At 42.6% G+C, this 22,337-nt stretch overlaps 1 protein-coding gene across 2 annotated transcripts in view; it reads left to right on the top strand.

Moving 5' to 3' along the window:
• Positions 1–22,337, top strand: part of LOC104928752 (protein sidekick-1) — a 218,448-nt gene that overhangs the window by 74,017 nt on the left and 122,094 nt on the right. For both annotated transcript variants that reach the window (XM_027282930.1, XM_027282931.1), the window contains exons 2-4: positions 11,794–11,950; positions 15,416–15,522; positions 16,274–16,421. In XM_027282930.1, coding sequence (XP_027138731.1) covers positions 11,794–11,950; positions 15,416–15,522; positions 16,274–16,421 — 412 coding nt within the window. The remainder of the gene's footprint in view (positions 1–11,793; positions 11,951–15,415; positions 15,523–16,273; positions 16,422–22,337) is intronic.

The raw sequence follows: 22,337 nt of genomic DNA, 5'->3' as shown, positions 1-22,337 counted from the left end.
AAGAGAAGAGGGAGAGTTAGACCTCAAAGAGGAGGAGGCGGAGGAATCGAAGGGAAGTGAGAGGGCGTTCAATGAAGTGAGAGTGAGGTGATAGGTATATACTCTCCTGAAATCACTTGTCCTTTTTATCTGTAGTTCAACTGAGCGGGACGATAAAAGACTCTGTCTCGGTATGTCTCTTTTGCTATAGTATATCAATAGTATATTTTAAGTCCACGTGCTCGTTTATTGAGTGGACTACCCGCATTTGCTGCTTTCTACACTCACACACACACACACACACACACGTGCAGAGACATACCTCCCCACATTGGCTTACAGATCGCAAGAAGAGTCAGGGAGATGAAACTCTCAACTTTGAATTCCTGACTGGCTTTGAAGTTTTCAAACATCTCTCTCTTGTCCGTCATCTATAATGCCTGTGTGCTTCAGAGAGAAAGAGGAGGGGGAGTGTCTGCCGTTCTACAGCGTTCTCTCTCATGACCATTTACCAGAAGTAACCCCATCTTTTGTGTGTTTACCGTATGTGAGGCACCTGTGTACGTTGAGATGTACTGCCAGGGGTTTATGGAGGAAGTCTATCTCCAGATTCCATTGTTTCTGTCTTTAGCAGCTCCGTGGACGTTGATAAAAAAACTGATGAGTAGCTGGAAATTGACAAAAAAGAGTTAATTTTGTAATATTATTTGTCCTTATTTTAGCCCACTGATTCAGGGCTGATAGTTACACACACAAACTCACTATGTGTTTACGAATCTACCCTGACATGAACTCAGGTTATGCAGAGTTTGAATGAGCTGTCTGTCTCTTTCCATTATGTACCAATTACTGCCTCCTTGTCTGTCTGTCTGTGGACTCTTTTCAAATGTTGTCTAGTTTTTTTTTCTTAAGCATAAGTAATGAATCTGTTTACTTCTCCCTGAAAGGTTCATATTCCCTGCTGGAATTTGCTACTGAAGGTTTGTGAGCCTTAGTCTGAGTGTTACAGTGAAGATTAGTGCAAATTTCTATTGATATCTGGTAGAAAACCGCAGGTAGCTAGTAGCATGCTGCATTCCTGCTGTTAAAACAACTTCAGTCACGAAGAGTGAGAGAAAGTAATGACCCCACCTCCACCCCCCTGCTTGTTAAACTGGGACAACTTCTACTATTAATGACTTTTTGGTGAAAATGAGAAAAGTGTACCTGCAAACAAGCCCAATCCAAGTTAGTCTGAAAGCGTATTTGTGACAGCAAGATAATTAAAGACATTTTAAAGAACCGTTTCTTTAAACCAACTTCGCAAACATCCCTTCACCCAGAAGAAATCTAAAAATATCCCCCGACACGCTGAGAAATCGAAAAGCTAAACAATGAATTATTCTGCAAACAATGAGCCCATACTGTACGTCTCAAACACCTCTCTGTCTGTATTTTCTTCGTCATTATCAGTTGATTTGTTTGATATTACCGGAAACATCTGTGCTGGGACAGGTATGTGTCTGACCTTTTATGTGCATCTATATCTGTGCATAAGCTCTATGCGCGTATGTGCATAAACATGGAAAGGAAACAGTCAGAAAAGAACGTGATATTGTATCTTGGCAAGGACATTTGTCAATGTTATTGAATTAATTTGAGTCTGTAAGAGGAACGCTTACCGAGACGGAGTCTGCCCTTCAAACGGTATGTCACTGAGCTGCCCTTGTCTGAGGAGGGAAGGGGGGAGTGAGGGAGGTAGGGAGATGAGGAGTGAGGGGGGGAGTTGGGAGAATAAGGGAAATGAGGAAGACATGGTGTGTGTTACAGTTGGTGGCAGATGTTGTCACTGTGGAAAGGAGGAAGTAGCACTTACACACAGACTCATGCACAGTCAGGTATAGGTATAACATACACACACACACTAAAGGACCTCCCACGTACCCGACAACAACAAATTACTTAAAACGTCTGAAGAAAAGGGCAGAGGGACAAAGACAGTGAATGAGTTAGTGCGAGAAGCAGGTCGGAGAAGTGTAACTTAAAGGTATTAAGTTTTTTCCGCCCACACAGATAACAGGTAAATGGCATTGCCAGAGGGCATAACATGCACTCCTTATGAATAAAGAGTGACGCTTCAGTCCAGCTTAGTGCGAGATTGAGATGAAACGAGGATAGAGGTGAATACGGGCCGAGAACTGTGGAGACTGAAGGCTGATTTGACAAAAGACTGTAAAGGCAGTGAAGATGGTGGGACAAAGCTCAGTGTGTATGAGGAAGATGGACACTGGAGACATGCTCCTGCTTCTTGGCTGAATCTTTTTTTTTTGGCACTAGTACAAATGTGCACAGCATAAATTACTCATCACTAGCACTGACGTCAGTGTTTTCCCCACGGGGTTTATTCCACATTCTTTAGATATATTTCCTCTGTGGGCTGACGTTAGACATCCAGAAACCCTTTTCAGGTGTAAAAGCATGCCATGTTCCTTCACTCTCTATACTGGAATGTTGGCAAAAAATTGGATATGAATCATGTCTACGAAGAACAATCTCGTTTATTTTAGATTTGTGACAGCAAGATAAGATTTAATAGGCTCTATTTAAAATCCGTGAAAAATAAGAATAAATAGAGTTTGACAGACCAAAGAAGAAAGTGTTATTAACCACTCAACCAAATTTGAATGATTAAAAATATTGACAAGTTTATGAAATTAGGTGTCAAAATCAGGTAGAAATGAGCAGCAGCAGTATTCTCAGCTCTAGGACTGTGGGGACGTGTCTGCTGAATGCACACAAGGCCACACCCACTCGTGGGAGCAGTCAAGCTGCAATTTTGAAGCGACTGAAACAATGAGATCAGAAAATGACATAACTAACTTTGAAACACTCTGAGCGAGATGAATTAATCTCTATCTCGCTCAGGGTGGCCTCAGCGTGTCATCGAGCCACCCTTTAGGACCGCCCAAAAAATCCTGGACTGAAAACTGCTGAAAAACTGTTTTAACTCCATATTTTAGCAATATATCGTTAGTTATATCTACAGACGCCACAACTTTTTCTTCTTCCACAGAGAAGAAGAAGGAGAGGGTGAGACGAGGTGGTTGCAATCAGCGTCTCCACCACTAGATGCCGCTAAATCCTACACAGTGGACGTCGTAATTGATGTGACTGAAATGACTCTCACAGCCACGTGAGAGTCATTACGGTCACATGAATTCAATAAGGAAGAGAGGTGTGAGACCCCCTGGTAGTTGAGATGCATCGCAAGTAGCCTATAGCCTAAAATATTTAGACTACCTGTTCAAAATGCCCCAAAGGTGAGACATCTACTGAATACGATGTCTCTTCCTCGTGTCATGTGAATCTAACCGCTTACTTGTGACCTCGGTGACTCTCACTTAGTTGAGGAATGCATACTGAGAGTTCATCAGTTTGATAAAAGTCATTTTTTATTTGAATCATAACCTCAAAAAGGCGAGGATTATTAAGCGGAGAAAGCTACACACGCCTCCTCTACTTGTTAGCCCGTCTTAAATATTATTTTTAGATCTTTTTAAGCCTTTTTTGAGCAGAGGGCTGGATTGAGTCTGAGCCTCAGGATCTCTGAACTAATGCTAGAATAAGAAAAGAGTGTATATTGAAACAAAAGGCAGTGCTGCTGCTGCTGCTGCTGTTTAGGATGCTCCCCCTCCTGCTTCCTCTCACTCACAGTTACTCCTCACCTGCACGTCTCTGCTCAGACGACCTTCTTGCTCTCCCACGTCCTCTTCCTGCCTCCACCCCCTCCTCTCTCTCTTTACCTCTTTACCTCTGTCTGGTCTGCCGGGCTGTTACGGTGATATCCCAGGTGCCGCGGTTTTGATCTCCGCCTTTAATAATGAATGAAAGGATACGATTCGTCAATCACTTCAAAACCACGCAGCCTACAATGCCCAAGGTCAGGACAGTGGCAGCTGTCAGAGGGGATGATGGCTAGCTCAGACTGGTGTGTGGGTTTTTTTTTTTTTTTTTTTTTGCGGCCACTTACACCATCACGTACACACAAAACAGAGCACCTGCCCTTTGGTAAAGGATTGGCAGACAAAAATTGAGCAAAATAGGGAAGGGAGTCATGGGTGGAACCAGCTCTGAGATGGTCTTCTGAGGACTAGGAGGTGAGAAGAGATACAGATTATAAAACAGTGAGACAATTAATTAACACTGTCTGGGAGCCAGACAAGAGATGAGCTGACAGAGAAAGAGATGGTAGGAGGGAGATTAAGTGATGCTGTGGTTTACTTTCTCTGAGGTCCACTGCCTCGGGTCCATATAGGCTTCATAAGACCACACTTTACTTTGTCTGTCTGTACGTATAGGTGTGTGTGATGTGAGAGATGCAGCCTGGAGTCATGTTGTCAGATTATCTCATGTCTGAATGCGGTCGTGTTTGTGAAATCTCTCAGTATCATCGTGGATCTGGGTCGTGTGTGTGTGTGTGAAGCCCAGAGGCTGTGATGTGAAGGTGGTGTAGTGATTGCCTATGACAGGTTCAGGAACAAACTGGTAATGCCCGCACCCAGCATTACATGGTGGTACAAATGGCACGCACACACATGCTCCCCCTCCCACCGTTGTCCTTTTTCAGATGTGTTCACAGATTCAACACCGACTGATTGATAAAGTTTGTTTTGTACCTGCAGAAAGAGTTTTAATGAGGATGTAAAATACAGAGGACCAGGCAGAGGGAGGGGGAGTCTAGGCGGGATAAAAAGAAAGCGCAGAGAGTAAAACAGAGGAATAATTATTGTGTGCGTGCGTTTGTATGTGTCATTCAAAAGTGACGAGGTGTTTTCACAGCCGCTTGTGTACACAACTTCCCTTAGAGGGAGAGGATGCTGCCGTCTCAGCAGGAGGTATTTACTTCTCACGCACACACACCCTCCCCCTCTTCCTCCCTTTACTCTCCCATTCACCTCCTCTCTCCTGTCCGCCTGTCTGCTCATCGGGAGATAGGAGCTGACAGTTGTTTGTGTGTGTGTCTGTCAGTGTGTGTGTGTGTGTTTGCCGGCAGATGTGCCTTGCGGTGTGGCCCACCTTAAATGTCACTGATCACATGATGTCTCTTCCACCTGATTACCTCGAAACCCCTCCTCCCCCCAACTCCCTCCATCAGCTCTGTCTCCCACTCCTCTTTTGAAGCCCTTCTGCCCCATTTATTAGCTCCCCCAATCCCACCTGTACTCCCATGACCCCTTTGCATCCACAACATAACACAAACACACACACACAAACACATAATGTGCTGTTGTTGCAGGTTATTGCACAAAAAAAAGTCTTGTTCAAATTAATTACAACACATTACTGATACTGAGACACACACACACTGTTACACTGACATTATTAAATCCCATAGAAAGCAATGAATTGACATTTTAGAACGACTGCTCCTTCACTTTTGGTTAACATCTTGCTTATGCTAATTTCTAAAGAGAATTACACACTGGCCAAATTGGCAAATGGCCAAAGTCAATGTAATTAAGAAATAATTGTGCTCATTTGTTTCTTTTTTGCCTGCTACTGTACCTGCATCAACAGAATGTTATTGTGAATCCAGGCTGAAAAAAAGCTGAGATTTGAGCTCAGCCCGTTTTTCTGAATGTGTTTCTCCTTGACAACGTTTTGTTGTTAAAGGTGGTTTAAGAATCTACTACAGCTCTTTGTACATTACACTATTACTGTCTCTGACAGAAAGCAGCAAAAACACACGCAAGCAAAGCCAAGGACGTCGACTTTAAACTTTTTCCAGTCTGGTGTGTCTGCCTCAGCTCTTATGTACCCGTGTGTGTGTGTGTGTGTGTGTGTGTGTGCATGTGGGGAACATGTCTCCCGGTCTGACATGTGCCAATCAGCACGTGGGGATCAGTCAGTCATCCGTCACCTGTCTCCTCACAGATAGCTGTCAGTCAACGTTTGTGGTAACCGTGATTGGAGCAGACAATGCAGGGGCTTAGAGGAGGCAGCTGTGATTGGCTTTTTGAGCAGGAAGAGAGGTTAGGGGGGTATTATCCAGTCTTTAGTGAGAGATGCTTTGTTCTTGCATTGGGCCTGACATTCAGTAGTCAATTAAAGCAGCTGCCAACTTGAAAAAGCCACGAGTTAAACTCCTGATCAAAGTTGTACCCTCACATCCTCTCTGCAACACCTACCATTCTGCTCCATCTAACAATAGATAATGCAGAGGAAACATTTTGTTCCCTCATGCAGGTTTTTCTGCTCTTTTATGTCCAGCAACAGCACTTCTAGTCCAGGGCTATCCGGCTCCCCATGGACTCACTATCTTACAGTTCAGCTGTGACCTGTTGGGATCAGTGGGTGAGCCGCAGTCCTGTGGGTCAGTGCCAGGGCCTCTTTGATTTTATCCCCATCAAAGGCAGCAGGTGTTTTGTGCTTAACTGTCATCTTCTTTGGTCAGTAGATTCCTTCAGTCAGAGCTGTGTAACAACTGATCGTACCAAGATAGAGTGAGTCTGGACCAGACTGGTGTTGACATTCAGTAGATGAAGTTATACAGCGCGGTGTCGAGTTGAATCTCGTCTATTTATTTTTAATCTAAGTCTTTTTATCTTAGTTGCTGCCTCGTCTGTCTCATTAAGGTTATTTTAAATATGTCTGACTTTTTACTCAACTAGAATCGCGACTGTCAACATGACTTGACACATAATTTCTCCACACATCAGCAGGAGAAAATGATTTAAACATAAAAACAGTGCCAGTGCGCCATGAAAGAGAATTATATTATAATCCAGTTCAACAGCTTTCAGGTCAGAGTCACAGCTCACCTGAAATTCACCTCACTTTTGAGAAGTTCACTCATCTACAACTCTCACTGCAGAGTTAGAGTTTTGGTTGTCCGCATCTCTAATTTCCATCTCCGTTTTATCCAAATGTTGCATTTCCCAATGTTTGTTTTTTCTTTTCCATGCAAATTGCAGCATAAATTGTCAAGACAACCTGCGATTTCTATTTTGATTTAGGAAAATGAAATATTCCATCTGAGTTTCTGTATGTTTTCCCCGTGGGTTCCTCCTACAATCCAAAGACATACAGGTTAATTGGTGACTCTAAATTGTCCATAGGTGTGAATGTGAGTGTGAATGGTTGTTGTCTCTTTGTGCCCTGTGATGAACTGGTGATTTGTCCAGGGTGTACGGTGCCATGTACGGTGGTTGGAAAATTTGTGTTACTATTGAATTTCGGGGGTGCCTCATGATGTGACCATAGTCATATTGTAGCTGTCATCCAGTGTGATGATGCATGTATTTACTCTTTAGTGCAGTGTGTCCTTTCTCACTGTCCAAAGTAAGAAATGTGTGTATTTTGGTAGAAATAGTCATTATCTTTGGAGTGTCTAGTCTTTTTGGGTTGTAGTAATCTTAATTTCTCCCAGTTCAATACAGTAAGTACTCATCAACTGTGTCCGGGACTATTTTAGGTGCAACATTTCGGCACATTTGTAATGTTTTCACCTGACTCTTCTGTTTTTTTTCCACGGGGGGGAAATATAAACTAATTTCTCAGCCCCTCCATTCTACATTGTTCAATTAATTAGCCTTTTTCCGACCCTCTTTTCCTGACTGGTAACAACACGCCAAAAAAGACTTAACTCATAATTCTTCCCCTCGCCTCACACACTGTCAGTCCAATTAAGTGTTTTTAAATGCCTGTTGAAACAAGCGCTGGCAGACTTATTAGATTAAAACGGAATAGAACTCATTTGCACCCCATAATCAAATAGGCGGCTTTTACCATGGAAAAAAAAAACTGCTTAGCCATGCAACTTTTGCCCGCTTATTCATAGAAAAATTACTTGTAATAAAAGAGTTTGATTTAGTTATTTTCTCCCCTTCAACCTCATGCGTCAAAAAAGCATGGTGAAGGGTGAGTGTGTGCGAGAGAGGGAGAGAGAGAGAGAGAGGGAGAGAGAGAGAGAGAGAGAGAGGGAGAGGGGGGGAGGCTGAGTTAGAGAGAGGCATGCTAGCAGTGAATCAGTATTCATAGACTATAGCCAGTTTTGCCAGGCCTGTCTCACAGTAGGGGTTCAGCTCTATGAAGATAAAGTGATTTTTCTGGAGTGAGTGACCCTAATTTTGACCCAACACACACACACACACACTCAGAGTACACACAGAGTACACACACACACAGAGTACAAACACAGAGTACACACACACTCAGAGTACACACACATACACCCACACAATTAAGCAGGCACTGCTCGAATGAGATCCCCAGCTCAACTTTAGTTTCATCCCTGCACTCTCACTCTCTTATGTCAGTGCTCTGAATTGCATTCACACCACAGGGTTTCCTCTGCACATTTGAATGTAAACCGGACCACCTAAGGGATTTTTTTGACCACCTCAGCCCAAGGTGAGCATATTTCAAACCTCCAACACACACACAAAAAAAAAAATCGACACCTTTACCTGCTCTGGAACCAGTCAGGTGGTAGCATGACCCCCATGTCAAATCTCACAGCTCACCACAGCTGTTGCAGTAAGATTCAGGATTAATTTTGGGATGTTTAAAGCAGCACAATGTAAGAATAATGATCATTACAGGCCCATTTGTAAAGGACAAGTCATCAAGGTCCTAATTTCTACCACAGATACTCAGTGTGAAAGTGCCGACAGAGAAAGGGGAGAGCAGAGAGAGGGCGGGATCGTAGTGGACAATCAGCCCTCGAGCAGCGACCCTGCTCCTCTTCTCCTCCTGTCCTTTCATCCTCCTCTCCTCCCTCTCCTCTCTATCACAGAGCTCATCTCCCCGGCAAATTGAATTCCTTCTCCAGAATCTGCCTAAGCAGCTTCATGAGCCCGCCCCGAGAGCGGAGACATGCACATGTTGCGCCAGACAGAAATGTGTGTGTTTGCGCGCACTTCGCGCACATGCACGTCTGCCTCATGACTCTGTCGTCACATTTGGAGGCTAATCTCTCTGTTAGGCAACGTTTCACCCAAAGAGACAAAAAGCGAGGGACCTTGAGCTGCCACACGCTTTGACAGAGATGGACTGAGGGGCAGTGAGGGGAGGAGAAGAAGAAAGAGAGGGGAGGTGGTCTTGATAGACAGACAGGTGGTTGGATAATACAGCTTGCAAGAAGGAAAGGAAGACAGGTTTAAGAAAGGGGAAGACTGTGGGGGAGAGAGAGTGACATGTCGACATTGAGTGACAGAAAGACAGACTGTGAGGAGGAGAGAGAGACAGGCGACATCAGTGAGTGAAATATGCTGTTAGCTGACCTTGGTCCTCTCAGTTGTGCAGTTCTATATCTCTATCTGTAGCTCCTAATGGACTCTACTTTAAAGTAGATGGAGGGATTAAAGGCCACTTAGGAGTGGGGGGGGGGTGCAACATGTTGCTGTGCAGCGTATGAAGTATGAAGAAAGTGGTAGATTAAGTGGAAAGGATGGAGGCAGGTGCAAAATGTCCACATCTTTCTATTTGTGCAGTTTGTACGTGTGGCAGCCTTTCTAATTGAGGGTCATATTTAGTGAGCTGTTAAAGCTGAATCTCTGCTGCACACACACACACACACACGCACACACACACACACATGCACACACACACACACATGCACACACACACACACACACACACACACACACTCATGCACACACAGGCAGGCTGCTGTGAGTTATAGTGCTGGTCAGCAGTATGACATTGGAGTCTGCATTGCCAGCCATCGTCTGTAGAAACTGAATATTCCAAATAAATCCTTACATGCACACTCACACTGTTTCTCTCTCTCTCTCTCTCTCTTTCCCCTACACGCACGCACACACACACACACACACACACAGGCTCCCGTATAAATCTGTCGTAGATGGAACACTTCCCTCTTGTGCACGGCGCAGGCAGCTATCAATCTAAAGGAGAGAGAGAGAGAGGGAGAGGGTGAAACAGTGGGAAATGGAGAAAGAGAGCAGGGGAAGAAAAGGTGGCCCTGAGACATCCACTGGGACGAAGGAATAAGGACAGAAACAGAGACGAAGTGAGAGGGCTGGAGGAACGACAGAACTGAGAAAGTTGAAAAGGCGGGGAGGAGAGAAGATTGAGTTGACAGGGAAAGGAGCGAGAGAAAGAGGGAATGTAAAACTCAGCCGCAGAGTTATGGACCTGTCCATACATTCTGTAGCAAGCAGATAAGCCTGCCCCCTATAACCCGGCTTGTGCGTGTATGTGTGTGTAAATACTTGACGGGTTGAATAAATCTCATTGTCTACAACCATCACTGCACCCTACAACCCCAACCGTACACCCCCAAACCTAGATGCTGATTTTTGTTTAGTGGCTCCAGGCCTTGACACTAGTTGCTGTGGACAGACTCTTTAGTCTTGATTCCTTTATGCCGTGTGCTGGTGAGCCAGGTCTGATCACCTGAGCCAAGAGTTAAAGACCAGATGGCATTGTTTAGACAGCAGCGCAGCTATTCAGTACATGTACCTCACAAGGCAGGGTGAGTGATTTCAACTGGCTTATTGTAAGATGCAGTATTGGTACTGTGAGTCGCTGTACAGCACAATATTGTACAATCTCTATCCTTGAATGGCTGACAGTCTGGCGGTTATATAAGTGATAATGTCTTCATATCTGTGAATGATGTTTATGAATGTAACAGATGTGGTGGAGCTGAGGTATTATTGTTGGTTATAGTGAAAGGTTGTGTTTCAGCAGGGCAGGGCAGAGGAGTTCAGGTTTTTAACATGCCACAAGCTCGAGTGAATCTTTGTGACTGATCAATTCCACATATCTGGAAAATAGGACGTCCAAACTTGTTACACATTTGGATTTAAAATGACGACAGTGTGACCTTTCTCTTCACAGAAAGCCTAAAGTGCAATATACCGTACGCATGCTGGCATTTGATATAATTCATCAGTGCCAGCAGCAATACAGCAGATGCTCTGTGCAGACAGAAGAAGTAGTCAAGTTACGGCAAGTCGTTCCAGGGAGTAAATGTGATAGAACTGCTGCTTTTCTGGACCGCTGATGTGCATCAACGCTGTGAAATAGGACATGCACATGCTGCTGGTGTGTGGGCTTGCGCAGGAAATAATAAGAGTGAGTGTTTTGACAAGCATCATGTGCCATATGTTTGTTGCCCCCTAAGGGTGCACTTTTATTGCCAGGTTTAATTTGAAAGAAATGTCATATTCATGATGTTGTTTAACATCAAACGTAGCACTCCTGGGTCAGTCGGTTGTAATTACTGCTGTTATAAATGTCAGGATCTCCGTTCAATGAGCATTCAAAACATAGTGAGACAAACCCGTCTATGTTCAGGTAGGTTCTTCCAACGCTTTACAGGAAAATGTCTGGATTTTTGTTCTGCCTCACACACACATCCTGTTTCAGATGTTCTTCACTAGCGCTGGTATAACTGAGAGAGTGATAAAGGTGAAAAGGTCAGAGTTTTGGCTGCAGGAGCAGGAAAGAAGCAGACTTTTTTTTATTGTTGGATTGATACTAGATGTCTCTTTTAAGCCTGAAATGTATTTTCATATGTCTTTTTTTTTTGATGACATTTGCTAAATGGCATCTGCCAACATTATTACAGAATATGCCAATTCCAGTCTGAAACTATAAAATCAAGATGCATTGGTATTTCAATGTTTACCTCCTTTTACTCTGTCTTAGTGCAAAGGACAAAAATACCAATGAAATTTTCTTTCCATATTTTCTGGTGAATGAATACAAATTACATTTTGCTCTCTTGTCCAAGGATGACTAACACAGACTTTCTTTTCAAATAACAAATATAACACGTTTTACCCTCTCTGTGTCTGCCAGAGGTGGCTCCCTACCTGCGAGGGGGTGGGACGCGGCAGCAGGTGGTGTTGGAGGGAAACAGACTGGTGCTGACCTGCCTGGCTGGAGGCAGCTGGCCTCTGCAGTACTTCTGGACTCTCAACAACACCAACATTACCGACTGGACACCACAGTACAGGTCAGTTGTCACTGGTTACATATCTATTTATATATATATCTATATTTTGTCATAAATATCTCTGTTCTCAAAGTGCATGTTGATCCTGTTTGACAATTTAACATCGTCTCCTTTCCCGGTTTCCATCCTTCCTCCTGACAATCTTCTATGTGTTCAGTCATACCTGTAGCATGATAAAACAGCTGCCTGCGAGTGATAGAGCGTGTTTAGCCAAGGTCAGAACATTTAAACAGTGGAGCCAAAGTGAGATTAATAATTACATTAGAACCATAAATATGTATATGGTCTGGGGAAAGAAGCAATCAATATGTCTGTTCTTCTCTTCCTCTGCCCCTCTGTCCCCGTGTGTGCTGCTTGGTAAGAGCTAAGCAATCTCTCTCGGCAAAACTGCAGCTGTGAAACAAAATTGTTTTTCACATCTTTTAGAAATAGAGGGAATCTTGGGAACTCATATGCACTGGGGGAGGGAGAGGTTGAGCCAGCATTTTGTAGGCAGTCGTTGTTCGAGCCAGGAGGCGTTGTGTAGCTCTGGACTGCTCTCAGCGTTCTGGCTAGTTTAGTTTGGTGAGGCCAGGGCTATGCTGAATTGGCAGGGTGCAGTGGCTATGAACAGTGACTATGAGTGTGTGTGTGTCTGTGTGTGTGACCATCTGGATTTGTAGGCCTTTTTTCCTGTTGGTTTAATCTAGACAGGTAGAGCGCATCAACCACTAATTGCAAGGTTGGTGGTTCGATCCCTAGCTGCTCCTGTCCATGTCGAAGTGTTCGTGAGCAAAACATTAAAACCCTGAAATGGTCCTGATGGTTGAGCTGGCGCTTTGCATGGTGGCCTGCTGCCTTTGGCGAGCGTAAAATGAGTTCCCATTTCTGCATATTCCAAATAATTATAGCAGATATGCAGAATCACTATTATCGCGGATGTCGTGTGATTTATTTTATTTACCTCTTATGTTGTTTAAGTCACTGGACAGTGAAGAATTCAGATGAAAGTGGAAAGTGAAAATGATTTATACTAATAGAAACTTCAGTTACATTTTCTTCCTCAGCATCAGTTCAGCTACAACAGCCTGTCACGTTTTACACGTAGTGAGCTGTAATCTGTAAACTCATCAGCAGACAAGTTAGACTTCCAAAAAGGGGAGAGAAAAGCAGCACTTGCTTTGTTTTCAGGAACACTGTTGACAAGGCTTTGTCTTCAGAACGCTAAAACATTTGTGGCTGACAGTTGTTTTGTTTTTTTTACAAAGTCAACCTCTGCATTTATTAAATCCTAACAAATTGTGCTGGTAAAATATATATCTACATACCTGTTCCACCTGCAAACACAACTGAATGGATTCCTGCTATTTTTAGGAAACAGCAACTCATTTTTTTTAGCACTAGCAAGTTTTATATGGAATGATCCATTCACACCCTAATACATTATCTTTACATATCACACACCGTAGAAATACATCTAGTGCTTTCAGTGCTCAGATTGATGCTGCGGGGGGAGTTTGGTCAATCTTCGCCGAAGCTGTCTTACCGTAAATGCTGATTGAAATTGTTCTTGTCTTGGATCACACAGGGAATTTCACATGCAGACCGGAGACTGTCAGAGAAATTTGCTGAGAAATTATTGTACTGATTGGAACCTGTCAGCATTGTAGTTTGTGTTTTAGTGAGAAATATGAAGGCGAACTGGTTGGGATTAAAAACAGAAAACACAGCGACAGCCCTAACGTAATGGAACACAGACAGAGGGAGATGCAATGTTAGGTAGTGTCCAATATCAAAATCTGTTTCAGGATGAGAGCTGCTGTGTAATGTGTCATTCCTGATTCAAATGGAATTGCGTGTGTGAGTTTTTGATGTACACGTGTGTGTATTTGTGCATGTGTGGGTTTGTGTGTGTTGGCAGCAAACGATGACAGCCTGGGAGTTAAATACTTGGCTGTCCTGGTATTCATAATGAGCCCCAAAGCGATGTCCACTTTGTGTCTATTCTGTTTGTGTGTCATATGTGTCTGTCTGCATGTGTGTGTATGTATGTGTATGCATTTGTGTGTTTGTCCAGCATGGTACCAACCTAGATCCTATGCCAAGCTTCCCATTAGTGAAGCACAGTCCATTAAAACTCCATTAACAACCCCTCCGAATGGAAAAAAAAAAAACATGCACACAGTCAAAAACATTTCTCATACACACACACAAACACACTGTACATGTGTGTCACTCCGCGTTTCCTTCTGTTGAACGTTGACAACCTTAGGCCAAATCTATTCACAGATCATGGTCATTTAAAGACAATTACACAAGAGTGCACACATACGGACAAACAGACCTTCACCTTCTTTGCCTTCTGTTTTGTTGGTTCCCAAACATCACTCCCAAATCGCTAACTCCACTTCTTAAAAACTCTTCACGCAGTCATCAAAACGAAAGTCCGTGTGAACTAAAATTTTGATTAGTTTTCTTTCACACAAAATGCAAAAAAATAAATAAAAAAATTTAATTCATGAGTTGTTTTTCTCATTCAAATTCAACCACTACCAAAATCTCTGTGTATTTACACTCCATATTGTTTCCATATCACATAAGTTCAAAGCTCACATAAAACAGCATCACTGTTCATTTGATGCCAATTTGCTCCATTCCCTTCATCTATGTCTAAAACCTCAATACAACAATGGTCATTTTAATTCTTTCATGCTTTGATGAAAAACAAACAAAAGAAACAGGCAAACAAAGAAATCCTGTTGCAACATTCCTGATTCCTTTCTGTGTCACATATTGTAAAGTAGCACTGAAGAAGTGCTCTTCTTCTTTTTGTTGTAATGGATCTCGAGTTATGATAAAACCTCCATTCCAAAAAAAGTTGGGACGCTGTGTAAGATATTAATTGGGCCTGTAGGACACAACGGCCATGATTTCCAAAAACTTTTTGGAATCTGGACTTGGCTTTCCCTTCTCATGATTGAGTCTTAACTTGCATTAGTAGATACAGCTACAAACTGTGTTCCTGAGCACATGTAGGAATATATTTATATACCGTCATGTCGATGTTTAGTGCAGTGCTGCTTAAGGGGGGGAAGGGCATGGCCATTCAATGTTAGTTCTTGGCCTTTCTCCTAACATGCCGAGATTTCCCTGGATTCTCTGAATCTTTTAAAGATAAAATGGATTGTAGGCGGACCATGGGGACTGTTCGAATCCAGTTTTACTCTACTTTTTTTGGAATCAAAGTTTTAGGTCAAGGTTTTTTAACAAGATGTGTTACTGCTGGCAGACAAATTGTGTCAGTGTTTTGGTTGCATCGGTGCATTTTGGGTATGACATTAGCTGTTGTGCAGAACTGTATGTCAGTAAAGAGAACTATGTGAGTAGTTAAAACTTTAACAATTGTAAAAAAAAAAAAAAAAAAACTATAATAGTGTTTATCAACGCTCTGATCACCGTGCTCTCTATGTGTTTGTCCATCTTTAGGTTATCTATCCCGTCTCTGAAGAGGACTGATGCTGGCTTGTATCAGTGTATGGTGAGGAACAGGATGGGAGCCGTCATACACAGGAGAACAGAGGTGCAGGTGGCCTGTGAGTACACAAGTGTTCACACCATTATAATAACACCATTAGTGGAGTTATTTTTTATGACTAACAGTGTTTTTGACAAAAATGGAACCAGCTGCAACTTTATCCCGGCCAAAAAGCAGGATCTCCCTTTGAGTCTAACTGAAGTCACAATTAGTCATCGCTTTTTAAAGTCAAAAGTTTTTTTTTGTTAATATTTTATTAGAACTGAAAGGAATATATCAGAAATGTTCTTTTTCTCTCTAAACATGCAATTTAGCATTTCAGCTAGACTTTAATATCTTAATGTAATATGAATCATTTAGCAAACTTTGAACCCAAAAAGTAAACACAAATTAATATTTGAAGACTAATGCCCCTGTCACACCGGCATTTAAACGACCAGTGTGTGGATTGCAAACCCCTCGTCTCACCCTCTCCAACAACATGAAGGAAACCCTGTCTAGAGCCGCTGTTTAGTTTGTCTGTCCTTGGCTCCTAGAAACATTGCAGTTCAACATGCTGATCTCTAAGGTAACAGAAACAGCAGTTATTATTTTCAGGTGATTATACACAAATGAGAACTTCGTTATTCCATTTCTAACATATTCTGTAAATAGAGCCCTAAAGTGAACAGTGAAATCACTTTCTGGTGGCACGATAAAATCTTTTTCAGCAGCTGTTAGTTTGATCGCTTGCATTACTATTCTTTCTGGCTGAAAGTAATTTGATACAATGGGTATTGATGTTCTTCATATCGCTCTCCTCCTTTCAGTTTTGGGGAGCTTCTCCGCCGAGGAGCAGAGAAAGACGGTGACACAGGGCCGAGCAGCCATCATCAGCCAGCCTCCCCTCGCTTCTTTCCCCCGACCTCTTGTCACGTGGTACAAAGACGGACACAAGATAATACCCAACAACCGAATGTAGGTGTCTTGTTCATTTTCTCTCTCTCTCTCTCTTTCTCTCTCTCTCTCGCAAACTCAAACACTGGTACAAAGTGTGTGTAACTAAATACCACTTGAGATAAAAATTTAATTTTACAGTTCTTATCCCTCAGTGGTATATTAATTAGCATACTCCAGACATACAAAAGTTCTTTTTAATCCTTGCACACCAATTGTCATGAATAATAAGCCATTCAGATAACTGACCCTTTTCATTAGACATCTGTACAATAGGCCCAGGACATTATCAAAAGAAGATGAAATGGATTTTTCAATGAATCCAATCTTTTTCACTTGTCTAATCTACAAGGTTATTAAGGAATTTTAGGTGCACCCGAGATTTTCTTTTATATTAATTGTACAGCAGAGATATGAGGGTCCCTGGATGTGTTGTGTAAGCTGTATTTCACAGTCTTTTGTTTAATGCTGTTGTCTCTCTCCTTTTGAAATGCCTGTAATTTGCATAATATTCCGTAGCTTCTACAGCTATCCTGTCAGTGTCGTTATTTTGAAAAATGTTCACACCGTGTATTAATAATGTAATTATTCAGACAGTGCAGGGAAGTGTAGGTTTGTTGTGAAAGGTATTTCCAGAATAATGTGCTATAGATTGAGGCAGTATTTTTTAATTATGTAGCTGTATGAATCTACTCATCAGTGAAAGTGTTGAGCGACAGACCTGATTTTATTAGGCTGCTCTCACACACTCACACACTTCCCCAGTGTAACATCAGTGTAACAACAGTGAAATTGTCAGTGGCCTTAGTGTACACATACAGTAAAGGGCCAGACAGCAACCTTTTCACTCCTTTTAATGACAGTCACCACCTTGAAAGTGCTTTTGAGTTGAGTTGCTTTAGCAGTTTTATTATTATGATTTTTCTCATGGCTTCACATCAGGTTTGACTTTGATTTTTAGTTCGTGTGGACATGGAAAATGGATCTCCTCTTAACATAATGGGACTTCATGACAGTGAACTGCAATTATTTTGCTGCTCAAGACACAGCCTACATTGAAAGTGTTTACTGTCAGAGCACAACCACTACAGTGCCCTCGCACCTCCTTAATGTCACACACCACAATAAAAACACTACTACAGTAACAACTACCACTTGCAATTAAAAAAAACCCAAATAATAAAAATTTCTAACTAAAGTCATGGTAAAATAAAGTTTGTAATGCTACACATGTGCACCAGTCTATCAAGTAGTTTAATGGCCACCTATCCAAATCAAAGCAGCATTGACGGCATAAAAAGCAGCCAAGACAACATTTCCCATCGCAAATCTTGTCTAGATCTCTTTGTAACATTCTCAAGTGGCCCTAAGGCCACTAATAAGTTGCAGTTCTGTCTGACAGAGCTGTACAGAGGCTGTAGACTCAGGGTATGCTCAAAAGAACTAGTTCGTAAAATGTGTTGCCTGACCATGTTGAAAGGAAAAAGTGTTAATAGCACACACACACTCAGAGGTGTGGTAACAAGCCAGCTTCTTCAAAGTTCGTTCCACAAGGAGAAAAAAAAAGCCCCACTGTCGTTGTGTTTGGTGGGAGTGATCTGTGTTGGAAGACCCACATCCAGAACCACTTGCAAAAATAACAAAGGCCACACAGGTGAGTTGTCACATAAGTACAGCAATAGAGTCAAGCATATGCAATTAATAGTAAGAGCACAGAATGAAGATAATGAATGTCGAGTTGAAGCTGAGGCGGCTCCAGAGATTGCAGAGTAAGCGCTGATGTAACAGTTGCAGCGGCACTCTAGGTTAGCAGAGCATTTGAAACATGATATGATTTGACAGTGAACAATTGACTGTCACAGTTTGGCAGGTGTACTCAACTGAGAGGTTTGGCCTCTTGATCACAACACAGATGATGCTGTGGCCTGTGTTGGAGCCAGTATATGTTTCTAATAGCACCACATTGGCTCTATTTTCTCTTTGCCCTTTATCTTGATTAAGCTGTGAAACTGATAAACATCCTGCATATAAAAATGCACAGTTCAGGCATTTTATTATGAAGATAACCCATTAAATTCAGCCTTTTTCCTCAGCTATTTACTGCAGACACAGTTACTTTCTACTGAATACCTGACTGCCTCCACTAAAGTCATAGGAAATTAACACATTTTATGAAATACAATTTTAGTGACATTCCAGGAATAAAAAACACCCTGCTGATTCGCACAGCAAAGGCCTTACACTTAATGTTGTAGGCGTTTAATTTAGACCATATACCAATTTTATGCAGAGAGAGAGAGGGAGACAAATCGTCTCCTATAACTAGATATAAATCATTTTCCAAGCACAATTATCGAGTGTCCAGGATGGTCTTTCCTCTCCATGAATAGATGAGACACACAAGTTCAGGGTTGACAGAAACTAAAAGAGTGTCTGCCTCTCTGCTCATCGACTGATCAGGTATGATTTCTTTATTTCTCTGTACACACTGGTGTACAGTGATATTGTAAGTGTAATGCTGAAGTATTAATATAATCTGGACAAAGGTTTTTGTGAGATGAAATATTCTAATTTGCTTGCACCCCACATACACACTGTGATGGAGATTCATGGATAACACTTCCTTTGAACCCTCATAGAAAAGACTAATTTGCACCTTTCTTCACAGCTCCCCTCTTGTCTCTACAAGACATGTCTTCCTCTTCCCCCTTCTCACCTCTCTGCTCCGTCTCTCACTCCTACTTTTCTGCCCCTGAATTATTCTTCATATCGCTTTGTTCTCTCCGCTGGCTCTCCTTCTCTCACTCTCTCTCTCTTTTACAGTAATTATCATGCTACAGGATATACTGTTACAGAACCCATAAACTTCTGTTCCTGAATAAACTGCTTAACTGCTGCAGTGTGCGCACACAAACACACACGCACACACACGCGCGCGCACACACACAATCTGTCTCTCCAGACCAATCTCAGTTGCGTCTACCTGGCTCGAACGTCTCTGTGTGCACTCATGCTCGTCAGAGCGAGTGTGCTGAATATTTGCACGGTGTGTATACGCGCATGTGTTTGTGCGCGAGGTTACGCTGGCTGATCCTGTGGTCCGGCGAGACAGGGCCAGATGGTGCCTGGCGGTTGGCTGTCTACGTGGTGACCGAGCTGATGATGTTGTTTATGAAGTTTATTGATCCGATATGCATCGCTCCCAGAGTCCCAAGCCCCATCTCCATGTCTGTTTTTCAGCCTCTCCCACTGCTCTCAATTTATGTCTGTGTGGCTGCCCCTAACCCTACTCTGCATATTCAGCACACACACACACACACTCTCTCACACACATTTCTGTGTATGAACATTCCCAAACTCCCCAGACCTCAAAATACTGGCCAGAAGAGAATTTACAAGCTGTCACTTCCCACACACTCTGCTCTAATCTAATAGAGCTCTCACTTCCTGCCCCCCCCCGTCTCCATGCTTGTCTACCATCACTCTGATTTGCCACCCACCCCATCCTCCCATTCTCACATGGGCTCTGAACTTCAGCCATATTAAGTCTGTTTTTTTTTTTCCACTGTCCAACAGCAATCAAAACAACTTTGGGACAGCGCAGCTACCTCGGCGGCTGAAGCTGATATATATTTTAGCTGTGACCTGCAGCCCAGGTCGGAAAAGAGTGAGCTGCTGCTGTTAATTAGCTCTGAGACCTGTGGCAGATGGACGTGAAATTATTCTCATAGCCAGCAGCTTCGAAACACAGCCAGGATGAGGAGAATTAGACCTCTTCTTTCTTCTTCCAACAGGGACACAGGGAGTCCAAATTGATCAAATAAAGGCAGTGATCTATGCAGAAGCATGGCAGGTCAGACAGTGAATATTTCAGTTTCTTGTTGCTGGGGAGGCGAGTGGTGCAGGGAGCGCTGATGTCACAGGTGGTCAATGTCAGGGCTGGCCTTATGGGAAATATTTCTCCTCATAGACCAGGCCTAAGCAGCCATATGCTGTGGAGGTTTATGTGTGTGTGTGTGTGTGTGTGTGTGTGTGTGTGTGTGTGTCTCAACATTCATTCATTTTAATTTGTCAAGCACCACTTTAACAGAGGGAGCAATTCATTATTTTTCTGCTTTACATCACGCACACACACACACACACACACACACACACACACACACACACACACACACACACACACACACACACACACACAGCAGAGGTCTGAACAGAAGGAACTTTCTCGCCGTCTGAACTTTGCAAGCAGATGTTATGTGTGTTTGTTTATGCGAGTGTGTGTACATATGCTTGTGTGTGTGTGTGTGTGTGTGTGTGTATTAGGCACACCACAAGATCAAGAGAAAAAGAGCATCATTTGGAGGGAGACTCAAATAATGTGTAGGCTTAGATCCCGACCACATGTTGGAAATACAAGCGGACATTTGAAAGGTCTTCCTTCTACAACGGCTCCGCTGCGGTTCGTAATGACTCAGTTTCTCACGGCAGCCAAAGGGAAGGATCAAAGTGACTGAGAGAGAGGTAGAAGAAGACATGGAAACAAAGTTACAGGAAATGAATATGGAGTTAAGAGTTTAAGCTCTTCTGAATCCATTGTGTCTGGAACTAAATCTCTGAAGCCACCAGAAGCTTAGGTACTGTATGTGACTTTCTTTTCAATTACATAATGTAGTTACTTTTGGGATTACAAAAACATCCCAGACATGTAGGATCTGAAGACATTTGGCAGCACCAAGAAGAGCCATGTGCCAAACTTTTCTCTACTTACTCCTGTATTGGCGTCTACAGCCTTGTACCTCCTTTTTCATTTTTCATTTTTATTACATGAGCTGGCTTACGTACTGAGCACAGTTTTGAGTCTTATCCTAGTTTTATCATTTCTGTATTGATATTAACATGAGGGCGGCATTGTGGTTAGCACTGTCGCCTCACAGCAAGGAGGTTTCTGGTTTAATAAATTTGCCCATAGGTGGGTGAGTGTGAACGTTTCTTTGTCACGATGTGAACTGGCGACTTGTCCTCTTGCCCTAAGTCAGCTGGGACCCCCGCAACCCTGTTGAGGATAAGCGGTTATAGAAAATTGATGGACGGATATTACGTGGAACCAGGGGTTGAAGTTCAGAAGTACAAAAAGCACTTGGTTACATAATGGTTTGGGTTCAAATGACAACTTTTCTAAAGTTAGGGTACCTTCGTCATCATGGTTATGATAATATGCATTAAGTTAAGTTATGGAACGACCTTGATCAAACATGACTTGCCATTGGAAATGAATAGCAGTCTTCCATGATGTTTTGTTGACCCATCAATCCACCTCGATCAAACCCCCTTACACAGTTTGTCACTTTGTTATAACATAAATTGACTTCCTCCTTTATCCCCTTCATAATTACTGCAGTCCCTCAAGGGCTTTGGCTTCGGAACGACTAATGCTGTCGTTTCTCTTCGAAAGGACAGTCTCAACGATGAATTAATGCATTTACAGCACGTCTGTGAAGGATCATCGGGTACAATGTGTGGAGAAAGTTGGTCCAAATCAAATTCAAAGCCAAATCAAATTTTCTCCAGCGATTTACAGCACATTTAGCAAACTTGTTTCATATAAAAGTAGTGCTGAAAGTACTGAAAATGTGCCGCTGTAGTACACAGTGTGTTGTCAGTCGCGGTCTTGCAGTAGTTAAATTATGGTAATATTTCCTACATTAGCAAGCCAAACACCCTGTCTCTTGCAAGGCAGCCTTCTTGATAAACAAGCCAAACTTAGCAGTTTGACTCGCTTGGCAAAAATGGGCATGTATGTCTTCATTTGCTGTGTAATTTCTGCCTGTATTTGATGCCTGCGTATTAATGCCATGTATTAGTAACTTTCAGGCATCTTTCTAGAATATATTAGATTCATAAGAAAAGCTTGGACTGGTTTTCCTTTTGGGACCCATG

This window comes from Larimichthys crocea, chromosome X (assembly GCF_000972845.2).
Source record: "Larimichthys crocea isolate SSNF chromosome X, L_crocea_2.0, whole genome shotgun sequence".
Lineage (NCBI taxonomy): Eukaryota > Metazoa > Chordata > Actinopteri > Sciaenidae > Larimichthys > Larimichthys crocea.
Note: the sequence above shows the minus strand (reverse complement) of the source record. Positions and strands in the feature narration are given on the sequence as shown.